Source organism: Lonchura striata, chromosome 1, assembly GCF_050655825.1.
Source record: "Lonchura striata isolate lonStrDom1 chromosome 1, ASM5065582v1, whole genome shotgun sequence".
In the NCBI taxonomy this organism is placed as follows: Eukaryota; Metazoa; Chordata; class Aves; order Passeriformes; family Estrildidae; genus Lonchura; species Lonchura striata.
The window spans coordinates 62416306-62428460 of NC_140703.1; the positions used below are offsets into that span (position 1 = coordinate 62416306).

The 12155-nt window shown below is 44.8% G+C and overlaps 1 protein-coding gene across 17 annotated transcripts in view; it reads right to left on the reverse strand.

Annotated features, from left to right (window-relative positions):
- TSC22D1 (TSC22 domain family member 1) overlaps positions 1–10995 on the reverse strand; it is a 94365-nt gene extending 83370 nt beyond the window's left edge. For 16 of the 17 annotated variants that reach the window (XR_014954537.1, XR_013339477.2, XR_014954536.1 and 13 more), the window contains exons 1-2: positions 10768–10995; positions 7299–10159 (exon numbers count right to left, since the gene is read on the reverse strand). Coding sequence is in view for 3 of the 17 variants with exons in the window: in XM_021528468.4 (XP_021384143.2) it covers positions 7299–10126 (2828 nt within the window). In the remaining 14 variants the exon portion in view is untranslated. Of the gene's footprint in view, positions 1–7298; positions 10169–10767 lie in introns of those variants that run through there. The other variant, XM_085577266.1, reaches the window with a different exon arrangement.
- Between the last annotated feature and the right edge of the window lie 1160 nt (positions 10996–12155).

Sequence of the window (12155 nt, forward strand, 5' to 3'; positions counted from 1 at the left end):
CTCTGCTACACTCAAAAAAAATTGATTCAGAAGTATGGAAACAGATGAACAAGATACCCCTTAAATTTAATTAAAACAACTGCAAAGTCATTTTCTGAGAATTTCCTTGAGGAAAAGAAAAAGCATCAGTGGTAGGTGCATTTGTTGCTCTTTGAGGACTACAGTAAACTCCTAAACTGTGTTAAATTTCCCAGCCATAATGATAAACAAAATCCTCAACTACTTTACTTCTTACTCTGTTCTTTTAGCATATTTTCAAAATTCTACACCCATTTCAGATTGTACAATACCTACAAGTCCCAGCAAGGAAGGCTACTTAAAAAGAGTAGTTTCCTTTGGTAGCCATTCTCTGTTGAAAGCTAATCCTGCACTGCAAGAAGAAACAGAAATTGGAATAAGAACTTCAAGCCTGAATGCCTATGATTCTTAAATTTACATCTTGATTGTCAAAGGTCATCAATATAAGAAGCCTCACCAACAACTCAAAACAGGGTAATAAACTATTAAACATGAGGGACAAACATCTAACAAAACCCAGTGGTGAAGAGAAGAAAAAATCTCAGGAGTCACTTTTGATACACAATAATACCAAAATAATTTAAAGGAAGCATAATCAAAGTAACTGTTTGCTCAAAGAAAACAGTGAAAAACTTTACTGTGACTCTTCTGTTTTACCAAAACACATTAAAGATCTTAGTTTTGCAAGTATAAAAAAAATTCATAAAATTGAGCAAGTTCCCATTATTAAAGCATAATGATGTATTTGAACATGATGAATATAATTCTTCATCTCTGCACAGCACCAAAATCAGAAGCCCTCATTTAGTAGGTACCAGCAAGTTACTTAGTCCATAAGACAACCAACAATGATAGAACAACTAAACTACCAAAGGCTGTACCACTTGCAAGTATGGCATCTTTACAATCCCTGCCTGCCAAACATTTATAATCTCTAAATATCTCTCTCAGGAAAGTCAATTTAGCTTCAGTGGAAGATTGAGATTTTTGCATATAGCTGCAACCACAAACCAAATCCTGCTTCCAACACTGACAATGCACAATAGGTGTTTGGAGGCTTGCACAAAATGAGCTGATAAGGATTTCTACACCACTGACTGTAGCACAATTACTATCTTTGTTAGCAAATTCCAAAGGCAGAAAAAGAGTAAGTTTTCCCAGACATTAAAGCCAGAAGGATGAACAGGTGCTCCAATTTGATACCGTAATTATGCTGCACCTCCATCATGCAATTCCTAAGTCTGAATGCTTTAGAACAGGCTAAAATAAAGTGCCATATCTCCACTCACTCAGGAACACTTTCCATCTTTGCTTTAGGCTATGGTTTCCTGTACAACCATGCTGAGAATAAACTAGTTTCTTATTTACAGTGATCATTACCATGAAATAATTTACTAAATAATCTTACCCTTAGTCCATCTTAATAGCACTGCTTTTGGTGGTGTAAATGCAGTAAATGAAAGGTACAAGCCCACTTTAAGAAGCATTCAGTCATTTCTTGAAGTATAATATGTATTACACACAGTACATTTTAGTCTCATAAATTAATCAAAAGTATAGAAAAAGAACCAGTGCATTAAATCAATGAGAACAAAGACACTATTCTTTTCTAGTAATTTTTATGTTTCACCTACATCACACTGAAAACCCAGATCACAAATTATTCCCAGAAAGGTCATACCAAGAATCACTTGCTATAATTGCACTGATATTCAGGCATGTGCAGTTTCTTGTTTAGAAAACCACACTAACAATACTGTTTACAATTTGATGTACTTCCTAAGCTGTTAAGAGACAGGTCTGAAAAGGCTTGTTTACTTTATTACCATCTGTAAGATGAACAGGTTGTAGGGGGTCTTTTTGTAGCATAGGAATGCTAGCCATACACCTTTTTATTTATGCCTAAGCCAGATACATTAACATACTGGGGGTTACTAAGGTTAGGGCTTTTTGAAGGGGATTGGTGGTGTTTGCTTCTCAATTATTTTCCCCTCCCAGTCTGCTAATTTTGCTAGCTTACAGCTGACTGGTATCTGTTCACCATTATCTAGATCACAGTAACTTGTAAAGGCTGAAACACTTCACTACCAATTCATTTGTCAGTGGGTTTAATTATAATTTTCAGATTAGTCTATAAAGAATGCAAATCCTGAGACAGTAAAAAAGATTGTTTTTCAACATTAAATACTTTAAAATCTTGCTTGTTCATGTTCTCATACACATACATAGATGGTTTCATATTTATGCACTGCTCCAAAGAGCAACCAAAACTGCAGTGCTAAGGAATGGTTTCCAGAAATCACTAGAAGAGATTAATTTTTCAGCATATGCCTTAATTACTAAGTGCTAAATTACTGCTTTTACAACCTCCTGCTATCTGTTGGTTCTTCCTGTCTTGAAAGACAATGTAATACCAAGCACTGTAACAGTCCTTAGTTCAAAGGGCATGCATGTATCATGGCATGCAGAAAATGCATCTATAAAAGATGCCAGGAAAAGCTCCATCAAAACAGGTATTGCCACATACAGCTGGTCAGCAGACATACAAGGTGCAGACCCTAAATTCCTCTTGTTCTTTACTTAGAGCAGAACTAACAAAGTCAATTCCACCAACAATAGGTCTTTTACTCCATCAAGACTAAGTGAGAAACTGGACTTGTCATCATGACACAACAGCAAGCACGTTTTCTTCATCAAAGTTCTCTCTTTCTACTCACTTAACTTGATACTAGTGAGGTTATTTTTCAAGTTCCACAAAAAGCTCAACTGAATATATAAACAGATATTTCTAACAGTTCATCTCCTAGAACTCAAATCAAGAGTTTTCAAAATGGTGGCAAGACTGGGAAGAAAGCTTAAAATCTGCAAGACAGAAATTAACACCAGTGCCCCTACGATGCAGCTAAAAAAAAATCCACTATAAATCTATGCTAATCCACCAGAAATCCTTTGTTGTAAAGTATCTATTCCCTTTCTCACCAAATACAGAGCAGCAAAAACTTCCAGCAAACAAAGAAGTCCATATGAGCTCTAAAATCACTTACACAATCAAAGTAAGTATGCAAAATAGTTACTGCACCAAAAATATAATTGAAGCTTCCAGTTCTACTTTACTTATTTCTTTCACTACTGCTTACTAAAATCTTCAAAAAGTATTGAACTACATCTGTAAAAATCTCACTTGTACCTGGTCAAGCTTTCCACTACACAGCTGCATACATGACAAACATTAATCCTGATTGTACTTCACTTCCTGACTGTACTTCACTTTACAATCTAGTACTAGTTACTACTACTACAGATTTCTCAAAAGTTGCTGACATGTCCTGATTCTCATGTTAAGCTTTAATGTTCCAGCCCCTCTACAAATTTAGAAACAAGCCAAAACACACGTCCTACACGAAAAATATTTCTCAAGGGATCTTCCAATAAAAATTTCTCTTAAAAAATAATGAGATTGTTAGATAATAAAATGTATTTTAAATTTTTAAGCCTGTTTTGTGTTTGCCATCATCTTTTCCTTCTTTCTCTTCAGCTTCGTTGGATGACATACACAAACAGGTGAACAGAACTTGCACCAGCCTCAAGAATGCAAACAATTCTACAGGAAACATTGTCAAGGTCAGGGAGGCAGTTACTAGTTCTCTTACCCTTCATTCACAAAAATCTGCTTTTGAGTAATGGCAAACAACATTTCAGATTAAGTTATTTTTAAATTCACATAGCAGCTTTCATAGATGCTGTAAAATACATTAACTTTTGAAGTCTTCACTTTCTAGATAACTTAAAAATAATTTAAGTTCATACAAAATCTTACTGCAAACATGTACAGCAAAACATTGTCTACAAGGATGTAAAACTGATTTTGCAACACTAAGTATAAATACACAAAAAGATTCACTGTGATATAAACATGCATTCTCCTATGCCTAAATATCAAACACATGAAAATAAAAGCAATCCTGCTCTACAGTTCTAAAGATGAAATACTAAACTCAAAAGACCACGCCTTAAATTAGCAAGATTTAGTAATTATAGTGAATAAATCAAGGTAACCACTCCAAATCCAAGAAACTAATTATGAACTATGCACTGAGTCCATATCACAGCTCAAGCTAAGGAGATGGAAAAAAAAAACTATTTAACAACCAAAAAAACTAGCCTGCATTTTTGGAGACCAAAAAATTAAGAGATGATCAATCTACCAACACACAAACAACTATGGCATACCCAACAGGCTTAAGAAAGGCTAGTCAGAAGAACTATGGGTGTTTGGTGATTTTGTTGGGGTTTGGGGTTTTTTGTTTGGCAGTTTGATTTTTTTTTACTATAGAAAGTACAGGGAGTATTATTTGCATCCTCTATTTATTATCATCTGCAAATTAATTTTCCATATGGCATTCTGCCAAGCAGCTCATTTTTAATATCTAATCTTCACTATGACTTGAAATAAAAGTCATTCATACTGGGGAAATAAAGGTTACGGTTCTCAAAGCTGATACACTCCACACACTGTCTATATTTAAAAGGCCATAACCTGATAACAGGCATAGAAAGAGCTGCAAATGGCGTTCTAAAAACTGAACAGACTTAAAGATACTGGCACAGCTTTAAACGCAGTTATATACAGCTTTAAGGAAAGCTGGGAGTTAATCTATACAAGGTATTACATGGGTCAGATGTTTTTTCAAAGGCACGTTAAATGGAATTTTACAGCTTCTTCACTGGCCCAATTATGTCACCACTCACTTCTTTTCTCCTACCTTTTCCTTTGCCAGGTTTAGAATCACTTGGGATGCATTGACAGAAATCTTCAGTGATATATATTTGAAGATAAGACCAAGAGAAATAAGTATTTCATATTTACAATACACCTGCTTCTGAAATGGTTATGTCCTTCTACAATACACAACCCCTTTGCCTCCTGTAAAAGAGGGGATAATCTAACAAAACCAGCAAAAAACACAAACTAGAGAAATCCCATGGCCAGAAAAGTGCAAAGCCAAGAGAGTAACAACCTATCTTGCACTGCCTCAAGTGAGTAACAAACTCTCAGCTCCAGCCCAAAATTCCAGTGAAGATGACAACAGAAGTACCCTGTCCTGAGATCCCCAGGAAGCAGAAACAGAAGCAATCTCACTAGGTTTTTAACGTCACATACGGATATACAGAGAGACAAGCTGCTCTAAATGGTCTGATTGTACACAAAAGTGACCTGGCTGCTACTACCACGCAAAAAAACCCAGATTATTTTTGGTGTCCATTTAATAGAGTCATATCCTGCTTTGTGTAAAGAATATAAATGGTTTTCCAACTGCAGCTAAACAAAAGTGTAGCCTACCTGGAGATGACAGATTGAACAAAGACGCAACGTGCATGGCAGAAGAAAGGATATGATCTTTGGCTAGCCAAACAACAGAGGAAGAAGGTATTTCTGGCTATTGTTACCCTGAGGGATTTAAACATTCTGGAAAAACTACCAATCATGTTGAACTGTTAACATATGCTCTTAAAATCAGGGTATAGACATATTCTAGATGTCATTTTCCAAAACCCTATCATTAAGCTTATGATTTTTCTACTTGGCTATGATCCCCTGAAAGCTTAGGGGGATTTTTTGGTTGATAAAAGAAAACAAAACCCAAAAACAACAACCACACAACAAGAAAAGAAAACAACAACACCAAACACCAGTGGGACTCAAAAAGAGAAGCATTAATGTCTTGGTTTACAAAATTCAAATGAAAGAAAACCAAAAAATATTTCTGAAAAACTGCTAACAGCATAATGGTGACACTGTTGGCTTTAACACCTCAATCTGTCTTCTATAACCTCCATGTACTTATTGACTAAAAAAACATAATCAGAATGCAACAGTGTTGGAACTTGTCTTCTAGCACTCCTGGAAGACAAGCTGCTACTCATTACAGTTCTCTGGCATCTTAGAAAGATGTGATGAAAGCCACAGTGGCAGTCAACACCTTATGATCAACATAACCAGAGACTGCTGATAGAGTTAGGATTTTCATTATTAAGAAAAGAATCCAGCCTCTCCCAGCAACCTAATTTATTAAAAAAAAAAAATAATAAAGTCTAGCCACTGGTATTACTCCTGATTTAAATTATGGCACCAAGAAGGTATTTAAAAAGTGCTTCACCTCCCATTGCTACAGCATTTTCCCACCTTGTGTTCAGTACCTTATTTTGTCTCCTCACCCTAGTCTCAGTTTTTCTAGTCTTTTCTATCCTGCTCCACATTCCCAAGGAGGGTTATTTATCTTAAAAGTTATTTCTCCATTAATGTAGTTTCTTAGGAAGTTCTTTGGAAGAAGCACCAGTTTTACGGGGCATTCACAAACCCTTATCAGAAGAGGTCCTCAACCCATTGAGGACTTTCCAGACTTTAAAATTGATGTTACAATCAACTCAGCCTGCACACACAATGGTCTCAACTTCTCTGCACACACTGTCAAAGAAATGAGAATATTAACATGCAGGTACTGTTAAGACTAAGCAGTGGTCATTTACTTGAAAAGGTGAAGGTGAGAGAATACATGTAGTTTGAACTAGTGAAAATGGGGGAAAAAATAGAAGTTTTCTTACTCCAACTGCACAGAATTGGTACATCACATGCAAAGGTTCACCACGCTTTGGCAGGCCTAAGCAGATCTCGCCACACATGAACACTTTGAAGCGACACCATCAAGACAAAAAATACCCCTAGTTCAATTCAAAGAGCCACAACAATGTTGCTGAACATCCCTTATCCCACCATACTCATTTGCCTAAAGCATCTTTTGGCCATCAAAGAGGTTTTGAATATACCAAAGAATCACAACTGGTTCAACCTTAGTAAAGTCAATACTTTAAAAAGAGAAGCTAAGCCAGGATGAAGTCTAGGCTTGTGAAAAAAAATACCTAAGAATAAATATTAATTATTTTCATATAATAAATAACCTAAACTGCAATCACCACTAGTATACTCTACAGTATTCTCGTCTTCCTCAACACTGTGGGAATATACACACTGAACAGACTGCTAAGCACAATTTACCCACACAGTAGTTTCAAAGCATAATCAATACAACCCACCCCCTCAAGTGGAAAACAAGTTCTTTAATACAATATCTGCATGCACTGAGACCTGAGAAATAGTATTTTAATTAGACAGAAACATCACACTGCTTCATTTCAGAGAATGGCTGTAACAAGAACTGCAAGTTAGTGCAAATCAAACTATCAGAGAGTCCATCTTTTAATAAAGTTACAGGCAGTCTTACCTCTCATCCTCACCATCTACAAGAGGTGTTGTCAACGGCAGCACCTTCAGCGGGAAGAGGGACGCCGAGGATGGCATGTTGCTGCTACCGCCATCTGAAGCGGCCGATGCTCCACCACCACTCTCAACGTTGGCAGCTTGAGGTAAACCCGCCAAGGAAGGCTCTGTAGGGCGTCTGCCGTCTTCGATTTGGCTTACAATGGACTGAGCTAGTGATTGTGCAGGGAACTGGGTAGAGCTTAATGGCATCTGCTGCGGCACACTCTGTGCCACTGGCATACCTATACTTGTTGATATCAAGGGAGGCTGACTAACACTTTGAGCCAAATTACCATTCTGCACAGCCGAAGCCTGTGCTATACTCTGCGGCTGTCCCAAACCTACAGAAGCAGAAGGTATGCCAGGAGGCACAGCTGAACCAGCTTGACTTGGTGCAGGAACAGCACTACCAGAGGGTATAGGGCTCACTGCGGGCAGCTGCTGGCCAGTCATCCCTTGGACTACAGATTCCACTCCTTGTGCCTGTGGCTGTACAGGCAACAAGGTGTTTTGCTGAGCAATGACCATTTGTTGAGGAAGGCCTGTAGTGCTAGCCTGCAATCCTTGCTGCATTATTCCTGTCTGCACAGGCTGCACTACTTGGGAAGATGGAGGAGCAGCCGTTGATGGCATAACTGGAGGTGGAATTTGGTTTGTAGCAGATGGTGGTTGCACCACAGCAGCTACACTTCCTTGCTGCCCAACATTTAGCATTTGACCACTGGCAGCTACACCTGGTATTGCTGCTGGAGCATGTGCAACAGGCTGAGCTGGGGCAGCAGCTGGATGTGCTTGAACTGAAGGCTGCATGCCTTGTGCCTGGGCAACAGGAACCGGTTGCCCAGCTCCTACTCCTGCAGAACTTGGCTGCATGGCAGGGGCTGGAGTCTGAAGGATCTGCTGATGTTGAATGTAGTCTGGCATAGCCCCCGTGACAGAGTTTTGGTTCACCGGCTTAACGTGACCCGCGGCCATCTGCGCAGGAACTGGCTGCTGTTGCTGCTGCTGCTGCTGTCCGTACTGCAACTGCTGCTGCACCACTGGCAAAGTCTGCACAGGCTGCGCCGGCTGCGAATATGGCAGCTGCTGTTGAGCCATACTCTGAAGGGCAGGTTGCTGGTGGCCCAGAGATGGGGATACACCTAGTATATTAACTGGGGCTGGCTGAACCCCAGGAACAGTGGTTAGACTGGCCTGTGCAGGAGTCTGGACCCCTGGCTTCTGCTGTGGATAGTTTACTTCTTGAGAATGCAGCTGGACTTGTGCAAGCTGTGATTGAGAAACACTCTGTGGTATACTAGATGCTGGAATTGCTGGAGGAGCAGCACTGCTAAAATCCATCTGCTGCGGACCCACACCTTGAAATGCTTGCTGCTGTACCACAGTAGGTGCTCCCATTTCTCCACTTCCCACACTTTCTGTATAGTGACTCAGTGTGCTTACATTGCTGCTAACAGAACTCCCACTGGTGCTCTCCCTTTCAGAAGTCACTTCAAGCGGGTTTTGTTTTATCGTCTCTACTGCTTTGTTTACTGCTACTCCCTCCGAAACTGCAACAGTGTTTTCTTTATCATAGAATTCAGTGCATGTCCATCTACCTTTTTTGAAAGGTTCAGAACTAGAATCTAATTTTACAACCCTAAACCTCGACGTGCCAGATGCAGGCTGCTGCTGGCTTGATCCCACTGCCACTCCTGCAGTTGGATTAGTAGCATTGTTAATGACACTAGAGGAAGCACTCGTACCATTGCCAACACCACTCAAGATATTCACATTAGCATTGCTGCTAGTTCCAGACAAAGCATTTACATTACCAGTACTCATGATGTTGCTTAAATTTATAGTACCAAGCACATTGCTTGCCACATTAGAACTACCACCACCAATATTACTTAAGGTACTAGTTCCAGGAGCAGGACTTATACCTAAATTGCCAGGACTACTTGTAGTGCGGATATTAGACACAGCAGATGCTGGGGAACCAGTGGATGATGCAGCAGAAACTGGTGCAGTTGATATAACATTGTCAGAGCTTCCAGTTGTTGATAGTTTTCTAAACGATGGACTGGGTGGCGGTCCTCCAGAAATTGGGGCACTACCCACCCCAGGATGTGATGGATGATGGTGTCCGTGATGGTGGTGGTGAAGATGGTGGTGATGATGAACATGATGGGGATGAACACTTCCATTGATCACAACACTCTGCTGTGGGTGATGAGGCTGAGGAGCATGCTGCTGAGGAAGATGAGGCTGGTTTGGAGAAACAGCCCCAGGAGTCTCTGCCTCTTGGAAGTTATTTAGAGTCTCTTCGGAAGAGCTCCTCTCAGGTTCTCCCATGTCAGTGGCTCTGGATAAAGACACATCCAAGATTTCAGAAGATGAGAGGTCTTCAGTGTGAGACTCATCCAGGTCATCGTAACTTTCTGTATCCTCGGCTATGCTGTTATTAGAGCTCATACTAGCTGATATTTGAGCAGGGGTCACACTGGTAATTTGAAAGCCACTTTTCTTTTTCATTTGAGCTCCAGTCTGTGCAAGGGGCTGTGGCTGGAGCTGAGACTGCGAGAGGAGGTTCAGGCTTTGTGGATGAGGGGGTGTCGGCTGTGGACCCACTGTTGAAGCTGCTGCAGGAGATGGAGGCGGCGGCTGGACCAGCAAAGGCGGCTGATAATCCTCGGCAGAGAGGGCAGCGCTCCCAACGCCGGTACCTGGTGCAGTGGGAGCAGTAACGCAGCCGCTGCCGCTGCTACTGCTGCTGCCCCTTCTAGGAAACATCGCCGGGTGCGCCATCTTCCTAGCACTAATGTCTGCGGCTGAGTCAGGCTGGTGCATTGTATCGAGTGTATTTTAAGAGTGCAATCCCCCGGTATGGAAAGAGACAGACAGACACACATACACACACACACGGTTAGCTGCGTGCTCAGGGCAGGGCAGACACCACCACGCACAGCCCTCCCGGCTCCCGCAGCGCACGGGCTGAGGCGGCTCGGCACCGCCGCTCACCACCACCCCTCTCCCCTCCCCCTCCCCTCCGAGACAGGGAGGGGGCGAGCACCGGTCCTCCGCCGCCTCTGAATGTGACACTTTCAATCCTCCGCCATTCACTTTCTTCCTCCCTACCACCCTCCCTCCCGCCACCCTACCACCGCCTCCCTGCTCGGCCGCCCCCCCGTCCCCAGCCCTCCGACTGCGCCTCACCCGGGAGGGCAGCCAGCCGGCCGGCCCGGGGGCGAGCCCCTTCCTCCTCCCCGCGGAGGCTCCGCCGGGCGCCGCGGCTCGCCGGCAGCACCGCCCTCCCTCGCTCCCTCCCTCCCTGCCTCGGCGGGGCGAGGGGTGCCGGCGGGCCCGCAGGGCAGCCCGGCGAGGCGGCCGGCGCCCCTCGCCATCACCGCTCTTAGGAGCGGGAGGAGGAGGAAGGCGCGGATACGTACAGGACTGGCGCACAGCAGGGCGGCAGCGGCAGGCTGAGCCGGGCAGGGACATCCCCGTCAGTGGCAGCCATGGAGCTGAATCATTTTGGATATCAGAGAGACGGAATAAGGACGGAAGAAAAGCAGCAGCAGCAACCCGACAAAAGAGTCCATGAAAAGGAGAGAGGGAGGGAGGAAGGGGGAGCCAGCCAGGCAGCCTCTCTCTCCTCCCTGTGTCTGGCTGTCTCTGGAGGAGGCTCCGCTGTGCACGCTCTTCCTTCCCCCTCCGCCGCCTCCTCCCCCTTTATAACAGGCGGCACCCGCTCGTCCTCCGCAGAACCGCGCCTGGAATCCGTCCTCCTCCTCCCGCGTGTGCGTCCGCCCCGTCCTTTCTTCCCTCAGGGTTTACTCCCGGCTTCCCCGCCGCCGCGGGTCTCTCCCTCCCCGTGCCGGCCCCGTCTCCTCACAGAGCGCCGGAGGAGGCGCCGCGGGGGGGAGGAGGGGAGAGCTCGCCAAAGGGGAGGGCGGGCGAGAGACAACGTAAGATGGCGGCGGCCGCCGCGCACGCGCGCCCCGCCGGCAGACATAAAGCCCGTCTGGCCGGGGCCGGCGGAAATAGGGCTCGGCTCGCGTGGCGGAAATGGCCGAGCCCGCGGCGGGCGGGGGTGTCCCGGCCGAGGAGGGGGCGAGGCCGCGGCCATGGCGGGCGGCGGCCCGTCCCCCTCCCCGGCCGCGTCGTGTACCCGCCAGGTGCCCCCTCTCTGCCCGCAGCATGACTGTGCCTCACATGACCTGCCGCCGTTTCCCTCCCCCCTCCTCAGCTCCGCTGCAGATTTATTCAAGTTATTCATCGCCTTCTCTCCTTCCTCCCCTCCCTCGGTCCAGAATATTCCTGCCCGCTCCTTCCCCCGCGCGTGGGGAGGAGAGCGGAGTGTGCGCGCATCCCCCTCGCTCGGGGCCGCTTTCCCTTTGTGCCCGGGGCGGGCGGCTCGCCCCGCTGCCCGCTCCATCCCAGCCGCGGCGGGGGCCGCAGGCGCCCTCCGTACTGCCGGGCAGGGATGCCCGGAGGTCAGGTGGGATCGTTCCTCCGCATCCACCTGCGCTGTGTCCATGGGCGTGTGTCTGTGTGTGGAGGAGCTTCTCATGAAAGCTCCAGACGAACCATACAGAAGCACTGATTAAAAAAAAAAAAAAAAAAAAAAGTACAAAACTTATTAAACGGGATCGAGGTGAAATTAACAGACCTTCCTTCACTGTTCAAGTGCCAGCATCGTCAAAGCCAGGCGGCAAAGCTCACCACGCCCACCACGGTGAGGCTGCTCCCATCCCATCCCAAACGGAGCTGGCTTCTCTCCTTCGGTGAGCACCGCCTGGTCTCCAGAGACGCTCGATGCACACATACCTGCCCA